The sequence below is a fragment of the Nipponia nippon genome, unplaced genomic scaffold, assembly GCF_047370975.1.
Source record: "Nipponia nippon isolate SJK-2023a ecotype South Korea unplaced genomic scaffold, ASM4737097v1 scaffold_4, whole genome shotgun sequence".
NCBI classification, from domain to species: Eukaryota; Metazoa; Chordata; class Aves; order Pelecaniformes; family Threskiornithidae; genus Nipponia; species Nipponia nippon.
Window position 1 is genome coordinate 125,990,040 of NW_028262358.1, and position 21,274 is coordinate 126,011,313.

General features: G+C 56.5%; 2 protein-coding genes across 4 annotated transcripts; both read right to left on the reverse strand.

Annotated features, from left to right (window-relative positions):
- Positions 1-500: 500 nt before the first annotated feature.
- On the reverse strand, positions 501-2,600 carry LOC148053544 (sterile alpha motif domain-containing protein 12-like). 3 transcript variants are annotated; one of them, XM_087776694.1, is made up of 4 exons: positions 2,516-2,600; positions 1,684-1,782; positions 1,143-1,413; positions 501-1,039 (listed from the first exon to the last, which is right to left on the reverse strand). In XM_087776694.1, exons 2-4 carry the CDS (start codon positions 1,741-1,743, stop codon positions 1,035-1,037), a joined length of 336 nt encoding a protein of 111 aa, XP_087632820.1. In that variant the 5' UTR covers positions 1,744-1,782; positions 2,516-2,600; the 3' UTR covers positions 501-1,034. The 3 variants fall into 3 exon arrangements, with proteins under 3 accessions (XP_087632820.1, XP_087632819.1, XP_087632818.1); XM_087776693.1 differs by lacking the exon at positions 2,516-2,600 and adding an exon at positions 2,197-2,218; XM_087776692.1 differs by lacking the exon at positions 2,516-2,600 and adding an exon at positions 2,005-2,159.
- Positions 2,601-7,260: 4,660 nt separating this feature from the next.
- LOC104014720 (interferon-induced very large GTPase 1) lies at positions 7,261-20,432 on the reverse strand. Its single transcript, XM_009467398.2, has 3 exons — positions 20,275-20,432; positions 17,170-17,362; positions 7,261-15,904 (listed from the first exon to the last, which is right to left on the reverse strand). The coding sequence occupies exon 3, from the start codon at positions 15,900-15,902 to the stop codon at positions 8,595-8,597; it is 7,308 nt and encodes a 2,435-aa protein (XP_009465673.2). The 5' UTR covers positions 15,903-15,904; positions 17,170-17,362; positions 20,275-20,432; the 3' UTR covers positions 7,261-8,594.
- Positions 20,433-21,274: the final 842 nt, after the last annotated feature.

Here is a 21,274-nt window from a genome sequence, read left to right on the forward strand (position 1 = left end):
GGGAACTCACAGACCCCCCAGCACAGCTTCCACAGCCAGAGCCACCCCAGCAAATCACCAGACGATCAATTTATAAGCACCCGGGGGATAATAAGGTGAGCCAAAGCAGCCAGGGTGGCTTTGCCAAGCCCAAGTGCTGTCACGCCAACCTAATTTCCTTCCCCAAGAGGTTCCTTGGCCATGGGGATGGGGAAACGGCGGCGGCTGTCCTGACCCTCTGCTCAGTGGGGCTGCCGGCCTCAGCTCCTGCCGTGGTTTCCAGCACGGGAAGCAGGTGCAGATGGTGCTGGCACCCACGATCCGGGGTGCCAGGCTGCGGTGCAAGGCTGCTCCCAAAAAGCTACCTCTCATTTTGGGTGCCTTCCCACCACTGCAAAAGTTTCCCCTGGGAAAATACCAGGGGAAAGGACGCTGTGGCCTCCCTCTCTTGGGCTGCCGGACGGGGGCATGGTGGGCTTGGGCTTTCAGCCCTGATTGAAATGTGGGAGCGGGGACCCCTCTGCCATCACCGGGAAGGTATTTATTGAGGGCGGCCGGCTCTGCGCTGTGCTTTGCTCCTCCTGCCAGCTCCAGGCACCGAGGCGACGGATTTCCCCAGCGCAGCAATTCAGGAACTTGTCCCCCTGCCCCAGCTCCTCTGCCCCATGGACGGACAGAGAGATGGACACTGCCGGGCCTTGTCACTGGAGGGTGACTCCTGGGGCTGGGCTGCCCCCGGGTCGCAGCAGGATGCTGGGGGGCTGCGGGGCCAGGCAGGCTCCCCCCAGCTTGCCAGAGGCAGTGGGACCCCATGGCAGCCGGCCGTGGGGCGAGGGGCAGCCACGCTCAACCTGTGCCGCCGGGGGCCCGGAGACCACTCCTCCCCGCCTCGCCTGCCAGGTCCGGGCTTCGCTGGGGGGACACGGTGACCTCGGGGCTCCCTCCAGCACCGCTCCTGCCTCGGGTGCTCAGTTCCAGCTTTGTCCTCCCGTGGTGTCAGCTCTCCGTCTGCGGGCTCCGGGACATCCGCAGGGACATCCGCAGGGACATCGTCTTCACTCTGGGGAGAGAGGGGACGGTGACCACCCAGGGGGACCAGCCTTCGGCATCGTCACAGCCAGTGCCCACCCTCAACCCACGGCCCCAGCATGGGAGATGCTCACCTCCAACGATGCTCAGCAGCTCCTCAAGCTCCTGCTGCAGCCGCAGCTGCAGCAGCTCCTGCAGCAGCTCCCGGCGTTGGCTCCGCGGGGCCACCCCCATGCGCTGCAGGGTCCCCTCCGTCAGCCGCAGCAGGGCCCGGCCCGAGACGGCGTGCTCCTGCGCCAGCTCCGCCAGCTCCCCGGCCCCGCTCCGCGCAGCCAGCCAGGCGCCCACCTCCGCCACCGTCCACTGCCCCGCCGGGCGCTGCTCCCGCCGGGCCCCCTCCAACACCTGCGCCGGGAGGAGAGGGGTGAGCTGGGATGTCCCCTCGTCCCTCAGCCTGTCCCTCCAGCCCCATGGAAGCCATAGCGTCAGGCTGGTTCCTTCACGCCGCAGTCGCCCCTACCCACCCCGAACGCGACCCTCGGTCCCATCCCCGCATTGATGCTGGTGGCTGCACCCACGTCCCCTTCCTCCACCGTGGGGGTCCCCCAGCCCCCGGGGCCCAGCCCCAGTTACTTGTGGGGCGTCTCCAGCTCCCGAGCCCCTGCCCACGCTCACCTCAGCCGTCGGGCGTCCCTCCGGCGGCGCCTCAGCCCCGTCCTGCGCCCCGGCGTCCATGCAGGGCAGCGGGCAGGGCGCGGGGGCAGCTCAGACTCCCTGCAAACGGGGCTGTGTCAGGCGGGGGTCCTGCAGCTTGCCCCCGGACCAGCCCCCCATGTCCTGCCACCCAAATAACCCCCCCACCACGACAACGCACCCCATCCCGTGCTCCCTGCCCGCCGCTGCCTCCCCGCGGGGGGACATGGGTGGGGGTGGCCATCCTTCCCAATGCCACCTGGTCTGTGCCCCCGGCCCCCCCAGCAGAAGGAGGCTGCTCACCGGGGCGCCAAGCCAAGCGAGGCCCCGCTGCCCGTCCCGCCACGCAGGCGTGCAGAGCCCGCCGCACCCAGGAGATGAGGTCAGCCCCGGCTCGCCCGTGCCCACCGCCTCCATGAGCCTGGGGAGGGGACACCGCACGGCTCCCCCAGCCCAGCCAGGACCCCTTCCCTGGCCTGACCCCCTCCTCCTCACCGCCCTCTGCCCCCGGTCGGTGCCGAACACCAGGAGAGCGAAAGAAACCTTTGCCCCGGCCTTGCCTCTGCGGGCACAGCGCCATGCACGCCCCGACAGCCCGGCTTCCCCTGGCAGGCAGCACCGCCAGGCTGCCAGGGGACTCCTGGCCCTCGCGCGGAGCCAGGGGTCAGACCCAGGCTGGGCCAGAGGAGAGCAGAGCCGGGCTCCGTCCGTACCGAGAGCCGGTGAAGGAGCTCTGCAAAGGCTCCTCCATCTCCCCTCCCGGTTCGCTCCAGCCAGCCCACCCCCTTTGCCCCAGCACCTTCCCCGCAGAGACCGGGATGGGATGCACCGAAGCAGCTTCGTCTACGATGAGGAGGGTGGTGGCGAGGGTCCCGACGGGCGGTGGGAAGGCAGGAGAGGCACTGGCAGAGCAGGCGGGAGGAGCGGGATGAGCCTCAAGGATGAGTCACATCCCGAAGGGCCGCAGCCCTGCCCTGCCGAGCGTGCAGGGACCCAGCCACCGCCTGCAGCAGCCCACGGCGCTGCTCGGCCCCCCGAGACCCCGCAGGGGGATTAAATCCCCCAAATAACAGTGAAAACGATCCCCCGTGGAACAGGCAGGCCAGAACGGTCCCAGGGCTGCCCCAGGACACCAGCACCCGAGCCGTGGAAATATTTCACACCGTTATCAGCTCACCTCCCGGCAAGAGCACAAACGGCACCTTCCCAGCCCCAAAGAGGCCAGCGGCCAGCAGCGTGCACGCTTCGGCTCCCTGCAGCAAGCCCCATCCACAGCTTTTCCCCCCAGCACAGCCACACCAGCCCCCCGGGCTGGCAGCGGGGTGCTCACGGCGCCCCGTCCATCCACCGCTGCAGAAAGGTCCGTGCCCGCGCAGGCAGGACGGGCCGGCTTTGCCTCGTCCACAGGGCGGGCAGCTACGCGTTTTTGTCACGCAGCGCTACGTTACCTTTAAAAACCGTTTAACTCGACACATCCTGCACGGCAGGGTCACGCAGAGTCACCACGCTGACACGGCCGTGGGAACGGGCTCTCGCGCACGGGGGAGCAACGGGAACGGCGGCGATGCCACTTGGAAGTTCGCTGAGCTCTCCGGGACTTCCCTCCGCGGGGAAGCGGGACGCCGAGCACGCTCCCTGTGTTCGAGCGGGAGATGCCAGGGGGGCTCGCACACAAAACCGAAGGGGCCCCCTCTCCCCGGCGGCTCCCCCGTGCACCCGCGGGTCCCATCCCCGCAGAGCAGCAGCGGGGAACGAGATTTCCAACCGGGAATAAACCAGAGCCACCCGCCGTCGCGCCGGGCCCTTCTCTCGGGCGCGCCTCCCCGTCGCGGGGCCGTACAGCAGCTGCTGGCGGGCAGAGGCCGCGTCGTTCGCACCAAGGACTCGAAGGTTTTGGCAGGTTGTTTTAGGAGAATCTCTAGTCCCTGGCAAGCACCACCAGCCATCCTCAGCCTAACAAAACCCGAGGCGAGCGAAGAACGTAATCCAGAACGTTAACCGAAAGGGCAAGGACAACTGCCTCATCTTCCCAAAACCTTGGGGGGACCCCAAGCCTGCACACCCCAAGTTCATCTTGATTCCGCGTAAGCGTTACGCTGCCCCTATTTCTGAATTTTCAAAGTGCCAGACACTGAAAGCGTGTAACCAAGGCGCCAGAGAAGCAGGAGTTACCCAAAGCACGTATTTTGGTGACTCGCCGGGGCTCTGGAGCTCCAGGCGGGTTCTGGGCAGATTTCCGAGCCGCCGCCCCCATTTCAGAAAGCAGAGGCCCGGTGCCACCCGAGCGCACAGCCCCACGACAAGCACCACAGAAACCGTCCCCAACACACCTCAGGCGAGGGGAGGGAAAGAAAAAAGCCAGACTATTTTTTTTTTTTTCCTGATTTATTGTGGCTCACATCAATGACACTCATTTGTCGGAAGCAATTTGCTATTCCAGTGCTGTTTGGACACAGGGCAGCAAACCTCCTCCTCCCAAACCAGGTCAGCCGCCTCGGTTTGAACCCGTCTCTGAAAACGGTTGTTACTCCCTGCGAGGACACGTTAACTCACACCTCAGCCCTCCGACCTCCAGTGCTTTACGTTCTCCTTATCGCCAAACGTAATTCTCTGGACGCAGCTCTGGAATCATTCTTCTTCGCCGGGGGGAGAAATCCTGCTTACCGAAGAGTTACAGCAGACATCGGGTTACAAGGGCCCTGGAGAGGCCGAGCGCCACATTAACTTTTATTCTCCTGGAAGTGGAATATTTCCTAGAGCGTGTTCATTAGTTGAAAATTACCAGCTGAGTAGCTAGAAGGTATTTACAAAGGCCACCAAAAATCCTCTCTGAGAAGGACCGTATGCATGTTTTTATTCGTGCATTGAAATGGCATTGCCAGGCACAGGCCGTACGAACACCCGCTCGGCAGCCCCTCGTCCCGCTACTGAGGGTAAAGCTCCACTATCATCGCGTGCCCCTGCAAGGAGAGAGAAAGAACGGTCACCGAAAGGAAACGAAACTCTCGGAACACGGCAGAAATCTCTCCTTCCCTGTTGTACCCTACGGGCAGCGAGGGGCTGCGGTCGCCATTGCCCAGGGACGATTCTGAGATGGGCCCAAGAGCCTCTAAAGCGGACGAGACGGAGGGAGCTCGCTGAACTGAGCTGCGACAAGGAGGCAGCCAGCCAAGCCGGAGGGCGCTGTGTGCTCAGCGCTGGGCCCCCACCCCAAGGCGGCCATGGAGGGGCTGGAGCGTGGCCAGAGCAGGGCAGCGAGGCTGGGGCAGGGGCTGGAGCCCAAGGCTGGGGAGGAGCGGCTGGGGGAGCTGGGGGGGCTCAGCCTGGAGAGGAGGAGGCTGAGGGGAGCCCTCATCGCTCTCTGCAACGGCCTGAAAGGAGGCTGGAGCCGGGGGGGGGGGTCGGTCTCTTCTCCCCAGGAACAAGCGATGGGACGAGAGGGAACGGCCTCAAGCTGCGCCAGGGCAGGGTTAGGTTGGATATTAGGGAAAACTCCTTCCCCCAAAGGGCTGTCAGGCCCTGGCCCAGGCTGCCCGGGGCAGGGGCTGAGTCCCCATCCCTGGGGGGATTTAAAAGCCGGGGAGATGTGGTGCTGAGGGACATGGGTTAGTGGTGGGCTTGGCAGCGCTGGGTTAACGGTTGGACTTGATGATCTTCAAGGTCTTTTCCAACCTAAATGATTCTGTGATTCTGTGTATCGTCCTCCCCGCACCTCATCCCTTGTCACTGTTCAATGGCGAATTCTGGGATTTTACAACTTTCTGCGAAATGGAAAGAAAAGCATCAACATTTTCAGTTTCCCATCTCACAGGAACATCCACCCAGTCCCAGCCCTGCTCATTCCACCTGTGTGTTTTGCTGCAGTTTTATCATGCTTTTCCCTGCAAGTGTAAGAGAAAGGTGGTCCAAAGTGGCCAGGACAGGGGGACGTTCCCAGTGCAGCTTGGACTGGGATCATCCCGGGCTCCATAAGCACCGAGGCCAGGACTGGTTGGAGAACCCCAGGAGCACATAGGGCAGGGCTGAGGTGAGGGGAACCTGTGGGCTCCATGGGGAGCCTGTCCGTGTCCCACCGGCTCCAGGGATAGGTGGGGCAAGGGATATGCGTTTGGGATCCCACGGGAAGGGGGCATGGGGGAGGTACACACAGGGAGAAGGGATAAGAAGGATAGAGCAAGGAGGGGGAGAAGAAGATAAAGCAAGGAAGGGGAGAAGAGAAAGCGAAAGCAAAGTTGGTACGCTCGGATCTCCCCATCTCCGCTTCCAGCACCATCCTGACCTCCTCCCAGCCTGTCACCCCAACCCCAGCCCTGTCACCTGCCTTCTCCAGCCCCCACCCTTCCCACTGTATGCATCAGACAGACGCCCACCAGGCAGTTCCTGCTCAGCTTGACATTCACATCGCACCATCATCAGGATCTTTTGCCTTTCCTAATGGCTTCTTTTCAGCAAGTCGGTGTTACTGAGAACCTTAGTTACAAACCTTGCGGACAGGGAGAGCTACTGCATCCCTGTGTCACTTCAAGGCGTGTTTGCATTCCTTCCCACAGCAATGTCTGCAAGGAAGGACATGCCAGACGATCCCTCGGAGGGAGACGTGGGCCAGGGTGGACTGGCAGACGCTGAAAGGCATGGGCCTCTGCGTAGAGCACTGGCTCCCTGCACTGGAGAAGGAGCTGGGAGTTATTGGCACACAGGCCTTGAGACATCCGAAAGACAAAGATTAGCTAAAGCTTGCAAGCAATGCACAGGACACATGGGAGAAAAAATGCCCTGAAAGAGTGCTTCAGGCTCATGGCAAGGCAAGGGTACCGGCACCCACGGTCCTGCTCCAGCTGCCGGCGCGCAGCCCTTCGCTCACCTCATTCACACCGGTCCCCCCAAGTAGCTCATTCTCAGGACACACACCACTCCCAACCCAGCGGCTGGAGGTTAAAGACCCCCACTCCCTCCAGTAGCTGCACTGGGACCCCACGCACTCCAGTAGCTAACACCACAGGCCAGGGGCACCCAAACGCCCAGTCTGACTCCAGTAGCTGGCCCCAAATCCAGTCTCACACACACAGGTCTCACCACTAACTGGCATTTAGTCCTTGCAGCACACACTCACGCTGGCAAGGTTTCTTTCCTGGCCTTGTCTCCATGTCTGTTCTGTCAGGTCTGTGTCTTGGTATATTTTGGGGTTGGTTCCCATTTTTTCCCTTAGTTTCCCATCCGACCAGCTCCCCGACCAGATAACCTCGCTGGAATAAACCTTCTCACCCTCTCCTCATCAATCAGTGTGACGGACCAGGCTTGCTTCCCACCACTGCCTCCCTTACCATTAGTCGCTCAGACGTTTAGCTGGATGTTCTTGTTTATGGCTTCCTCCCCTTCTTAGTATCCCTTGAGACGCTGAAGAAGGTCCTTGACCAGACACCCTGAAAGGAGCAGACGCCCTCCTTCCACACACCCTTACACAGACCATCGCCCACTCGCCGCCCATCTTCACAGCACAAACGCTGAAGTCACACACGACTGTGGCTCTCCTGAAAATAAAGGCTACAGAGACCAGTCCGGTCCACTCGATTACTTTATTAGCCAAGGCCACAAGGGATTATACTGCATCATCACTTTGGCCAGCTCTCCTGGAGGGCTCGGTCCTTGGGTTTCCAGCAGCGTTGCAGGAGCTGCGCAGCAAAAACCACCGGCCACTTCCCTGGTGCAGTCCCAGCTGGCTCCATGTTCTCCAGACCATGGCTCCGTTGCCACCAGCCTGTCTTGACAGCACAAGCACTAACAACACACACTGCCGATGGCTGCTGAGGAAGCTGCAAAGATGCGTAATTCTCTACATCGGTCATACAAAGGCTTTTGCTCAACAGCTAAGCAAATGGCAAAAGCAGTTGCTGCTACAGCTAAGAGCTGGAGGAAAGTTCACCAGGTCCAGGCACCTGCTCGCCTTAACATACAAATGGCTCACCTTAACATACAAAGTATACCTCATAAACGTGAGTTAAACCACAACCTAAATCCACACAGGCTGTTGTATTAACTGCTTTAAGGACATCGGAGACAGAACAACTCCTAGCTCAGCTTATCAAGAAGGGATCAATAAGGGAATGATAATCCCAAAACCAAAACAGCACAGCTTGCAGCCAATGTGGAGCTGCTCTCAGATCCCGCAACCCCTTCTTAAAGCTTGAGAAGTACTTCATCACAGAATCATAGAATCCCAGGTTGGAAGGGACCTCGAGGATCATCTGGTCCAACCTTTCCAGCACAGTCTAGACGAGATGGCCCAGCAGCCTGTCCAGCTGAGTCTTAAACATGTTCAGCGTAGCAGAGTCAACCACTTCCCTGGGGAGATTATTCCAATGGTTGACTGTTCTCATTGTGAAAAATCTACCTCTGGTGTCCAATCGGAATCTCCCTGGGAGTAACTTGTACCCGTTACCCCTTGTCCTCACCATGGGACTCCTTGTAAAAAGGGAGTCTCCATACTTGCTGAAGGAAAACTATCTTTTTGCCAGTGTCACTTAGTTTCTCACAGCAGCTGATAAAATGGGTACTTTCTAATGCTGCCTTTGCTCTTCATCTGGCACTTGGTCTTCATCTTGGCCGTATGACTGCTCGCTGCAGCAATGTTTCTCTTTTATGCTTGAAGACAAAGCAGATCTAAATGTTTATGGCAAGAAGGGAAGAGGATTCTCACTTTATCACGAAGCAAGGGAATTTCTGAGCCATGGCAGGAGCAACACGCCTTATTTCACCCAACTTTGTGAGCAATTAGATACCATTTTCTTCATGGGGCTTGAGGTCATAGTCATGATAATAATATTTTGTGGACAGACTTGTACTCTGTTCTTCTAAAATGCAAAGCGGTTGCGGTTCTTCCTTCAGATCGACTTCGCCTAAAGCTTCTCCAGTTCATCAAGCACTTCCTGCTTTGTAATTCCCTGCCACGAAGCAGGGATTTCTCCTTTGCCATGAAATTTCCCATTGTAGCGTTTTTCTAGCTCTGTCCTGAAATGAGACACAAACCATTTCCAGTACACTTGCATGGATGAATCAGGAGAAATTTTCCAAGTGGAATAAGGAGGTCCTGCCTCCCGGTATCTCTTGTAGGGAATCCATGTGCCTCCATCACTCATGAATACACAGTCACTTGCAACGCTACTAGAACAAATATCAATGACCAGATGGTCTGTTTTATGCCACTTGTATCCCGTCAAAACTTGCGGACGATGGAAGACAAGCTGATGGTCTCCATCGTGATCCTGCATGGTGTTTGTGCAAACAGCCCCACAAAAGGGACACTGCTGCCAGCACCCTGCAAACTGTTCAGCCACGATTGCATGAGGCTGCCTTTCAAATGAGCTCATGTCGGCGCTAGCAAACTCTTCCTTGAGCTGATCGTGCAGGGGAGCCAGTGCTTCTGTCATGGCATTATTCAGGAACTCTATGTCTGTAACCTCCTGATGCTCAATGCCCTTCAGGTCCCTTCTGGGCAAGCTTAGCACCTCTCCAAGCGCACTGCAAAATTCATCCAGCCAAAGAGAGATTTTGTCCTTTCTGTCTTTTCTATCTTTGACAACGTTGGTTGATGCAAAAACAGCTGACTGGATGCTTTCATAGCAGCGAGTAAGGGAGTCATCTAAAAACTTCTCCAGCCTCCTGTTCTTATCTAAACAGTACGTCTCAACCCGTTTCTCGATGTAACTCTGCAGAAAGTCTCCTGGGCAACTAAGGTACTTCTTGAAATTCTCAAAATTTTCTTCTTGTGCCAGGTATCTCAGTATGCAGACTTCCAGAGAGGATCTATTGCCACTGAAATCTGGGATTTTACTTAGCACGTCTCGAGCTATGGCGAGGGCTGTCCTCTCATAGACCGCCTGGTGAAGAGCTGGGGCAATCTTGTCACACAGGAAAACAGCAAAGGTTGTGATAGAAGTGGCTCCTTGGCAGGAAATCTGGAAACATTTAAAGAAATCTTCTCTCTTGCTCTGCAGGTAGATGGCTGGATCATTTGCTTTTTTGAATGCTGCGTGCATGGCTTTAAACCTTTCTGCTGACATTCGGCACAGATACACCGATAAATCTATTCTGTAATCTTTATTAAAGCTGTATTTTGCAGTGCTAGGGACAGAGTTCATACCTTTCTGTACTTCATTTAGTATTTCATGGATGAAACTTCGATTGTAATCCCTTTTCTCCTTTTCCTTCTTAGCAATGTTTGCTGTCACACGCACTATGATGTTTTCCGTAATGTGGCATATGTCGCCTTCTTCAGCCTCATCAAAACGCGCAGTCAAGAAGCCCCAACGTTTTTTCTTAGCAACGTGTTTCTCCAAGTCAACATTAAATTCTCGGCGCTTGGGAAATGTCCCGATTCGTGCATGTAAGTTAGGCTCCTTGAAGTGCTCCAGAAGGACATCTTCTATGTCCACATCGATATCCACCTCTTCCAGAGGGGAAGCAGCAGAGGAGACTTCAGCAACCCACGTTGTCCAGAGAGAAATAAAGTTGCGTCTCAGTTCTCTTTCACTTAGGCTCTGGCCTTTGAGAGACAGAGCCAACTGCCTGCTCTTTTTCAGGAGCTCGGTTTCGTATTCGGACTTCCTTTCATCCAGTTTACACTGGCTCTGCTTTAGTTCCAGAAGATTCTCACACTTCTTTCTAGTTTCAAGCAGAAGAGACTCTTTCAGTTCTTTCAGCTTCAGTTCCGTGCCGCTTTTCCACTGGACCAGTATCTCACAGTCTTTGTCTTCACTGAAATACTTTTCCATGTCTTTCGTGATGGCATCGCTCGTCTCTTGCACTTGTTTTTCAAGGTATTCGGTGGTGACCTTCTGCAAGTCCCCGTTCCGAACTTTATTGTCCAGTTTCATTTGCAAGTCTAAGATGTGACTCCTCAGCTGCCAGGTCCACTGCCTAAACGCCGTTTCCAGTTTCTTGTACGCAGCAACCTCCACTGAATTCTTGAAGCTGAAAATGAAGTTTTCGTTCAGCAAAGCATTCCAGAGGTCACTAATACGAGCTTTCAAGCTCGAGAGCCTCAAAATGCTGCCCTGCGACTCCTTCTTGGCAGCTTGGAGAATTTTGCTCTTTAATTCCTGGACGTTCTGGCTGTAGGTGGGATTGGGCGGTGCCATGGGAGGGTTTCCTTCCCACAGGTGAGCAAAGTAATGAATGTGGGTGTTCACGTCAAAGCGGATGACATCACTGAAGCAGGAGACGTCGCAGAATTCCTGCTGGGCGGCTGTCACGGTCATTTCGTCCAGCTTTTCCTGCAGACGTCTTTGTCCTTCCATGTTCTGCTCCTTGGCACTTATTTCTCCCACGTTTTGGTGTACAAACAGGCAGCTGGGGGAAAGATTGACTTGCTTCATCCTCAGAAAAGCCTGCACAGCAATCTGGAGGACATCTTGCATTTCTGACGGATTTTCTCCAAAGATATTGATGAGAGTCATGTTGCCGATGCCGATGACAAAGGTGGCCAGCTCATTGTCATGGTTAAGGGACTGCTTATTGGCCAGCTCAATGGCACGAAGTCCCTCTGTGTCAACGACTAGCATGTAATCAAAGCCCAAATCCTGCTGCAGCTGCTCCTCCACTTTAATTAGCTGCATAAACGCTCCCCGGGTGCATCTCCCTGCACTGACATTAAACTGGAGACCAAACATGGCGTTCAGCAGGGTTGACTTCCCCGTGCTCTGGATGCCAAGTACCGACAGAACAAATACTCGTTTGTCCCCGAGCTTCTCAATTAATCTGTCAAAGATTGCTCCAACCCATCGTAACGGTATGTAAGAAGCATCGCCATCCATCAGCTCGATGGGGTACCCCGAGACCATCAGATCAGCTGCAATTTCAGGTAGTTTGACAAAACATTTGTCCTTTGAGTTCATTGATTCCAGAGCTTCGTAAATCTGCCCTACCTCTCTCAAAATGTGCTCGAGGCCAATGGACGAATCGTTGATTTCGTTGAAGAGGGCATCCAGTTTAGTCAGCAACAGAGGTTTCAGATCCGTCTTTTCATTGCTTTTCTTTATCGCCAGGATTTGAGACCATAACTGGTGATATTGTCTCTTCAGTTCGTCAAGGCGATCGGAGGACAGGTCATCCATAAAGACCTTCATCCACTGCAGGAAGTATTTCTTGGTATCTGCTGGCTGTGCCTGGAGAAAGCTAAGGACCGATTTCATCAGCTGATTGAGGGGGAATGCTTTCTCTAGTTGCTTTCTTCTTATTGCCAACTTCTCTGCTTCAATTTGGCTCCGATGATGCTCTATGCTCTTGTTCCTCTTTTCCTGCAAGCGAGTGAGTTCTTTGTCATTTTTGCACCACAGGTACCACAGTTTTCCTTGAAGAGGCAGTAGCTGGGATTTGATCTCAAACAGCTTCTCTTGCTTCAGAAGCTTCACCAGCTCCTTTGCCTTTTCTTTGGCTGTCACACACGCGTCTGTGTCTTCATCGACCAGGAATCCATGCTCGCGAGCTTTGTCCAGGCAGGCGTCGAGGCTGACAAGCGTCTTAGACCCTTCCAGGAGATCCCTGATTGTTTGCGTCAGCTCGCCTATTAACTCCGCTTCGTTTCTGTTCTTGATACCTATTTTTACGTTTTGGCTAGATCGGCCGGCTGCAACGTTCTCTTTTTCAGTGAAAAGGCAAACCAAAGGCCTTTGCGACTGCCACAGGTCACGTAAAATTTTCATCCCTTTCTTGTCGCTCTGATCAGACTCGGATACGAGGGCCACGTTCACAGCAGATATCTCCTGTAAAAACTGTAGCTGTTCTTCATGATCCCTTGCGTCTCCGTGCAGGTTACAGAAGGCAACGCAGCAGTCAAAGCTGTCGTCGTCGCTGCCCCGGGGACAGTACCAGGAGATCTCCACAACACCTTTCATCAGCAAACAGTCCTTGGTGCTGCCTTTGCAATGTCGGTGGAAAAAAGTGTCATGCTTTTGTTTGCTCAGCAGAGCATTCAGGATCTGAGACTTGGAAGAGGAGGGAGAACTGCCGATCCGTATGAAGGACACGATGGGTGTCGCTGCCTGATAAATGAGTTTGTTTTTGTAACTGTTAATTCTGGCCTGCTTTCCCCACTTCTCGGTCCCTTTCCAGCTCTTTTTTATTTGGCTGAGGGACCAGAGGGGGAACTCTACCCGGGAAGTGCACGGGTTTGGGACCAGGAGAGGTAGCGCAAACTGGCAGAAAGCAAGCTTTGTTGAGATGTACTGTCTCATGAAATCATCGGCGCAATGGAAAATTGCCATCTGGAGATCCATGGGGTGCACACGGCTGTCTCTGGTTGCAGATTCAGGGGCTTCTTCCTCCAAATCCATGAAAAAGTCATCAAAGGAATCCAACGGCTCATGCTCTTGCTCTGTGGCTTTTGGCACGGGTGTGAGTCCCAGGTTGCTCTCGTCCTTGCAAGTCAGGTACCTCATCCGATAATCCACGGTTAAGAGCTTTTGCAAGAAGTAAAACGGTAGTTCATTGTCCTTGCTGGGCTGGCTGTCATGTAACGAGGTCTTGTATATGATGTGGAAATCTTCTGTCCCCATTTTTCGTGGATAGTGACTTTCTAGTCCAAGGCGCTTAAGCAAGTGGAGGAACTCTTGGTTTGCAATGGCTTGATTTGCTTTGCATTCGCTGCCGTCTGATTTGGATTTGGACCGAGTGGAAGGCTCTGTTCTCTGGAAAGTGTCTTCCATGTCTTTGATTATACTGTGTTTCTTCACATCGTCGCATGTGTCATCCACGCGCCCATTGATGAAGGAATGCAAGTCACTTTCCAGCATCTCCCAGTCTTGGGACGCACTGTGCTTTTCGAGGAGAGTTTTTACCTCTGCGGACCATAAGTTTTGCATTTGATCTCGCATGAAAACGAAACGCTCGTTCTTCTGCTCAGGGGACAGCCCTTTATATTTGGGTGTCACAGTTAGACCCAGCAGCAGCAGGAAGGCCTGGGCTCTGTGAACATCTTGCTCCTTCAGACTCAGGTACTCCTTATGCCCCATTTGCATTTCCTTGATCATGAAGTTAAATTCTGGCCATCCCAGGAGGTACTGAAAAGTGCTCCCTTCCGCCTGGTATCCCATGCTGGTCGTAATTAAGAGCACCAACACTTCTGTGTCTTTCTGTGCCTTTTCCTGGAGAAACTGGAGTAAGGAATACACAGCTAGGCTTGCAGTCAGGGTCGCTTTTATCTTTGCTTCATGAACGGTGGAGGCAGAGGTTTCCGGTGCGTAGGTGACTTCCTGGATGTACTCCTTCATTTGCAGCAATGTCTTGGTGAGTTCTTCAAGCTCACAAACATTGGGAGTTTCGGGAAGCGTGTGCTCCGTGTGGAAGATCCATTGCATGATGATGGAAGACTTGGGGAAGTCCTTGACGGAATAGATATGAGGATCCAGGAGGCACCGCAACAGAGACTTGATATAGGTGATGTTTTCTGGAGGTGACTCCTTGCAAAGCTGAACGGTATTCAACAGGAACTCCTGCAGTGCTTTGTCCGACAGGCATACGTTGATCCAGACGCTATGGTTTTTGGTTTTTTCGTTCAGATTCTGTTTGAAATCTATCAGCGTGAGCAGTTTCCTTTCATCCACCGCCACCTCCCAGGCCTTCACGCACTCCACGAAGGCTCTGGCGTCCTCCACTGCGCTGACCAGTTCCTCTCCAAACATGGCGCCGACACTGCGATTCGTTAGCGCTTCGTACGCAGCCCTGAGGCTGCTGCTCAGTTGATAGACGGACTTAAAATCACTGCTGTGATTGAACAGGATTACATCCCACACGGGGATCAGCTGAAAGCCTCGGTCAATAACAGACCAGGTTGTGTTACTTGTTAGAAGCCCTGTTTTCCACTGAGGAAGACAGTCCGTCCCTGACGGGCCCCCTGTGTTGGTCACATAGAGCTGAACCACTGTGTGGGCATTGCTTCCGTCTCTTCCCTGACAAGAAGCCTGGGAGCTGGATTTTGAAACATCCACGGCCACTCCCACACTGAAGCTGCTGTAGCTGGCCCTGACGTAGCAGTTCAGTGCTTCAGATGCTTGTCGCTTCATCTCTTCCCGCTGCTCGGCTCTGAAGCCTTCCGTAGAGGCCTTCCACCAGAATATCCCCCCAAAGTGGAGGGGACCCTGGTTTACGTGGGACCCAAACGTGCTGAAGAAGTTCTTACACCTGCTCTTCAGCATGTCGGGCCTGTCTGCTTCCTGAGTGATGCTCAAAAGATGCTCGATGTCTTGCAGCTCCCGCAGGGCCGTATCCGAGAGGCGAAGCTGATGCTTTTGGAAGTAGCAGGAGGCCAGAGGGATGTACTGGTACTTAGTGGTGCAAATGTAGCTCTGCTCAAAGCGGGACCGGTGGGTGTGCGACGACTGCGAGGAGCTGCTGTGATCTGCACCAGCTTCAACATTAAACCCCCAGAATCCGGCTTTGGCAGAAACGCTGATGCTGAATCCCAGCTGCTCCATGGACTTGGTGAAAGTGGCTTCTGCTGCTGCGGAGGAGAACTCCTTCCTGTCAAGCAGCGACCCTTGCTCTGGACCAGCGAGCTTGAATCCCTCAGGAACCCTGAGGAGCTGGTCTCGCTTTGCCAGCACATCCTCGAGGCTGCCTGTTCTGTAAATGCCCTGCAGGGCCAGTCCCCCCGACGCCCGCCTCAGGACCTCCGTGTCGGAGACGTTCTCACTCCTGCTCACTGACGACTCCCGCTGCTCCAGCTGCTTCTGGATGCCCTCCAGCACATCCATCAACGACTTCTCCGGTGGTGCCCAGTACTCTTTGGGAATCTCCAGGGCTTGCCACAGAGCCTCCTCTTTCTGTCTTATAGCCTCCTTGCTGTGGCTGCGGCTGTTGTGCATTTCTTTCAGCTCCTTCAGGACTAGCTTCGCCGCTTCTTGTCTCTTCTTTGTCATCTCCAAGCGCTCCTTCTGCAGCTCCTCAGAAGTTGCTTTGCTGTCTGTTAGTTTCAAGAGTTTTCGGAGCGCCTTTTTTTCCCAGGGGTACTGTACTTTGCACTCCAGCTTCAGGTAGTCTTCATATTGCAGGTGTTTCAGGGCTTCTCTGGACTTGACTCCCAGTATCTCTGACAGTTTGGGGAGCCAGTAGCCATGGTCTAGTCCTTCTTTCTCACATGCTTCTGCCAGCAGGTTTTTAGAAACATCTGCCTTTCCATCATCCTCTAGCATGTCCTCCTGTGAACCCATGGCTGTGGAAGAAGAAAACAGAATTTCTTTAAGGTATGCTGTAAGAGGCCCCGGCCTCTTCTAAGAGGGCTCTCCAGCAGCTCCGGCCTGGGGCATTTCTCCTACCTGGCTGCTGGAGCCCAGCTGGGGATGCCCCAAGACCTGGGGGTCTCCCTCCCGGGACACTGGATGTGCCTGCTGCTTTCCCATTTGCAGGTTCAACCCTGAAGCTGAGTGGGTGTCCCACAGACAACAGACACACACACACTCTGACTTGGCCACACAGCCTGCCATGGGCAAGGTGCTGCCTTCAACAGCGCCCACGGATACCCAACAGGACTCATAAATACAGAAGTACAAACGGCCGAGGGCACTCCTGCATCCCCTGAGCACCAGCACAGCCCCTCTGTCCCTCCAGCACCCCTCCCTGCATCCTGCACCCTCCTACCAGCCCCATGGGACTCCTGCTCGCTGGCTGGTCCAGCTTGGTGCTCACCAGCAAACAGAGGCACGCACTCACACGCTCATCTCTACGGGCACCCCACACTCACAAGACACACTCACCCCAAACACCCAGCGCCAGGCACACGGGCTGTGACCTCTGGTCCTGCTCCAGCTGCCGGCGCAGAGCCCCTCACTTGCCTCACTCATGCCCGTTCCCCCCAGGAGCTGGTTCTCGGGACACACAGCGTTCCCACCCCAGTGGATGGGAAAAATCCAAGTCGTCCCTGTCCAGAGCCGTGCCTGGAGCATCCTGTTGGCCCATCATTAGTGACTGGAGGCTTTGGGTCTCTGGCGTCATCTCCGGGACCCCCTGTCTGTCCAGTCTGTGTCCCTCTGTGGTTTTGTTTATCGTTTCCCCCTTCACTTATTATCCCATGTGCTTTGGAACGGTCCTTGACTGCTGACGTTAAGAGAGCTGACGCTATCACCATACATGTGCCTTTACACCTTTCTTGTTCACACTGTCACACAAACCTGATAATTGTCTCTGTCTCGATTCAGTTGGCTACTGGAGAGGTTTATTCAGTGCACAAGACATTCCCGTGCATTCAGCGTTCGTCCCGCCAAGGGCACAGGACTCTTACCAACACCAGGTGTATTGGGGTTGCGTGGCAAGCTTTTGGTAGCAGGGGGCTACAGGGGTGGCTTCTGTGAGAAGCTGCTAGAAGTTTCCCCTGTGTCCGACTCTTGGACCCTTTCAGAGCCTTTAGCATCAGCTTTTCCTTTAAAGGCTGTGAAGAGTTAGACAACATGCTGAATGGATGTGGGGTCTGATTCATCTCACCTCACAGCAGATACCCCTTTTGGTCAGACGCTTCACTTTCCAGAGGACACAGGCAGCCAAGGTCCCCAACTCAACTGAGACAGCACACCGTCACACAGCAGGCCTGGTAGACAAGGCTGGGGTGTTGAGAAGAAGATGGGGAGCAGCTCAACGATTGAGGAGGAAAAACACTGGGAAGGAAAGGCCCAAAATCCTGAAGGAGAAAGGAGAAGACCAGACAGTGAGGAGACGGCAACCCATCAATGTGGAGGATTCATTCCAGGGAGCGGTGGAGGCCATTCCTTCTCCACCAGTGAGCAAAGACTCATCAGGGCCTTTCTGGGGTGGCAAGCAGATGAGGGTTTTGCCTGGGACCTAAACCCACATACACATTCGCTACGGTAGCCCCGGGATGGTTTGCAAAGCACGGAGCTCCTGCTTTCAGAGTCTCTTCTGCACGCAGCAAATGGTGCCCAGGAGTGACTCAGGACAGGGCTGAATGCTTGTACACCATAGCAGCCTCACGGGGAGGAAGACCAAGCCTGGACATGAAGTCAAAGTTCAATTGGATTAAAAAGGATCCTCCAGTGCCCTGCTACCTGCTGACCTCTCCAAGACTGGCCCTATGGCCACCACCGTGCAGCGACCAGCAAGGGAGGGTGCAGGGCTCACACCTGCTTTCTCGAGGGGAGAAGATGTGGAAGGCTGGAGAGCAGGCTGAAGGATGGAGAGTAGGCTGGTCTGTGAGAGCAAAGCCTGGAGACCTGCAGAAAGTCCCAGCCCCAGACACACAGGCTGTCCAGTTAACATCTGTGCTCTCCGGTCAGGCTCAGCCAGCCTCAAGACAAAATCTGGACGTGGCAGAGCCTGGGGGAACAGCACTGACAATGCGGAGCACATGCCCTGTCCCACCACTGGCCAGATCATGCATCTGCTGCTGTGGGTGAAGCTCAAGCCCCCGAAGAGACGGAGAGAAACATGACGGTGGGTTGGCCTCCACCGGGAACTAAACACCCATCAGCAGCTCGTGCATGTGGTGGTGCATCACCCCCACCTCCTCTGGACCCCTTTACGATCACAGAGACCCCTGTCAAGGCTTGGCCTTGGAGCAATGGGTCCGGCGGTTAAGCGCCCCTTGGCCATACCAGGCACTCGGGTGTGGCTGAGCTGGGGAACAAGAACGCCTTGACCGAACCTGGCATAATCAGCCACCCCCTGAGAGCTCGGGAACATATCATAGAATCACAAAATCATGGAATTGTTTAGGTTGGAAAAGACCCTTAATATCATCAAGTCCAACCGTTAACCCAGCACTGCCAAGGCCACCACTAAACCATGTCCCCAAGCACCACATCTCCCCGGCTTTTAAATCCCCCCAGGGATGGGGACTCAGCCCCCGCCCCGGGCAGCCTGGGCCAGGGCCTGACAGCCCTTTGGGGGAAGGAGTTTTCCCTAATATCCAACCTAACCCTGCCCTGGCGCAGCTTGAGGCCGTTCCCTCTCATCCCATCGCTTGTTCCTGGGGAGAAGAGACCGACCCCCCCCGGCTCCAGCCTCCTTTCAGGCCGTTGCAGAGAGCGATGAGGGCTCCCCTCAGCCTCCTCTTCTCCAGGCTGAGCCCCCCCAGCTCCCCCAGCCGCTCCTCCCCAGCCTTGTGCTCCAGCCCCTGCCCCAGCCTCGCTGCCCTGCTCTGGCCACGCTCCAGCCCCTCCATGGCCGCCTTGGGGTGAGGGGCCCAGCGCTGAGCACAGCATTCGAGGGGCGGCCTCACCAGTGCCCAGCACAGGGGGACGATCCCTGCCCTGCTCCTGCTGGCCACACCATTCCTGACACAAGCCAGGATGCCACTGGCCCCCTTGGCCACCTGGGCACACTGCTGGCTCATGTTCAGCGGCTGTCGACCAGCACCCCCAGGCCCTTTCCCGCCGGGCAGCTCCCAGCCGCTCCTCCCCACGCCTGCAGCGGTGCCTGGGGTTGCTGTGCCCCCAGTGCAGGACCCGGCCCTGAGCCTTGCTGACCCTCACCCAGTGCCTGGGCCCATCGACCCAGCCTGGCCAGGGCCCTCTGCAGAGCCTCCCTGCCCCCCAGCAGATCAACGCTCCCGCCCAGCTTGGTGTCCCCTGCAAACTGACTGAGGGTGCCCTCGGTCCCCTCCTCCGGATCATCGATAAAGATATTGAACAGGACCGGCCCCAGCACTGAGCCCTGGGGAACAGCACTGGTGACCGGCCGCCAACTGGATTTGACTCCATTCACCACCGCTCTCGGGGCCCGGCCGCCAGCCAGGTTTTTACCCAGCAAAGAGTACGCCCGTCCAAGCACCCTGTTGATGCTGACAGAGAGCACGCCATGGAAAAGGTTATTATCGACGATGTTCCCCAAATTACCCGCTTCAGCTTCCGAGGCCCCGGCAGCGCCCGCAGGGCTGCCTTCCCGCCTCCCCTTTCACCCTGCACTCTTGCCCTGACACGTCCCAGCCCCGTCCCCTGTCTCCAGGGCAGGGAAGCAAATGGCACCAGGCTGCAGGTGCCTGCACAGCTCCGCAGCCGCCCCGGCTCCCGGCCCCCAGCACGGCTGGGCTTCAGGCGAGCGCACCCACCCTGACCCCCCACCGCGGGGCTGGGTCGTGCCCGGGGCGGGCAGGATCGGCCCTGCCTGCGGGGAGCGTTCCCCAGCCCGGGCACGGGCTCGCAGCAGGGAAGGGGCTCTGCAAGGGGTCTGTCCCTGGAGCAGACAGCGGTCCCTCCCCATCCAGCCCTGCTGCCAGCTCTTGAAGCCGGGCTTTGCACCTCTGCAGACAGCAGTCTGCCCCTGAATCCCCCCGGGATGCCTCCTCCTTCCCCACCCGCTCCTGCCCCGACCCCTCTGCCTCCTTCCCGCCCTCCACCTCAACCCTTGCAGCACACGCAGCAGCTTCCGCAAACAGGCTGGCGAGCGAAGGCTGCGTCCTCCATCCCACGCTCAGAGCACAGACCACTCGCCTGCTGCCCTGAAACCCCTTTTTTCCTTCCCGCCATCTCTCAAGTGATGCGAAAACCCCATGAAATAGGAAGCAGAAGACAAACAAGATCCCTGCTCTGTCCTGACCCCCGGCTCCCAGCCCAGAGCTCATCAGCAAGGTCCTACCGTCTCCCTCCGGCGCTCGGCAGCTCCCAGGCTGGTGTCGGCCACCCCAAACCCTCTCTTTATGTAGTCCCCGTCTCTTTGGTCGCTGTGGCTTCCTGTTTATGGAGACAGAGAGGAGGGCTTCTACCTTCCTGGAAATCAGGCTATTTGCTTGCAGCACATTGTGAAAGTGAAACTCTGCTGACTCTGCCTGCGCTGGAGCTGAGCCAGGCATCTCAGAACGCAGCAGCAGCCCTGAGCACCCACACCAGGCTCCCAAATCCTCTCCTGGCCTTTGCACAGGGGTGCCCGGTGCACCCGTCCAGCATCGGCAGGGTCCTGCAAAGCTGCTGCCTGCAATCGGGGTGAAAGGCAGGAGGGGCTGGGCAGCACCTGGGGCTCTTGGCTGGAAACCTCCCCGACCTGCTCCTCTTACCCCTGAATCATGGAGTCACAGAAGGGTTTGGGTGGGCAGGGACCTCCAAAGGCCACCCAGTCCCACCCCTGCCATGGGCAGGGACATCTTCACCCAGACCAGGGTGCTCAGAGCCCCGTCCAACCTGGCCTTGAACGTGTCCAGGGATGGGCCATCTCCCACCGCTCTGGGCAACCTGGGCCAGTGCCTCACCGCCCTCAGCACAAACAATTTCTTCCTTCTGTCCAGTCTGAATCTCCCCTCTTTCCGTTTAAAACCATTCCCCCTTGTCCTGTCGCCGCAGGCCCCGCTAAAAAGCCTGTCCCCACCTTTCTTGTAGGCCCCCGTTAAGCACGGAGAGGCCGCAATCAGCTCTGCCCGCAGCCTCCTCCTCTCCAGGCTGAACCCCCCCAGCTCTCTCAGCCTTTCTCCCCAGCAGAGCTGCTCCAGCCTCTGACCATTTTGGTGGCCTCCTCTGGCCCCGCTCCAACAGCTCCATGTCCTTCCCGTGCTGAGGACCCCCGAGCTGGAGGCAGGGCTCCAGGGGGGTCTCCCCAGAGCGGGGCAGAGGGGCAGAATCCCCTCCCTCGCCCCGCTGCCCACGCT

Excerpts from the sequence above, each read along its gene's own strand:
- LOC148053544 (XM_087776694.1), bottom strand. The coding sequence starts at position 1,743 with ATGGACGCCGGGGCGCAGGACGGGGCTGAGGCGCCGCCGGAGGGACGC. Across the intron at positions 1,414-1,683 it reads AGGGACGCCCGACGGCTGAG|GTGTTGGAGGGGGCCCGGCG; the intron begins GTGAGCGTGGGC and ends CTCCCGGCGCAG.
- LOC104014720 (XM_009467398.2), bottom strand. The coding sequence starts at position 15,902 with ATGGGTTCACAGGAGGACATGCTAGAGGATGATGGAAAGGCAGATGTT.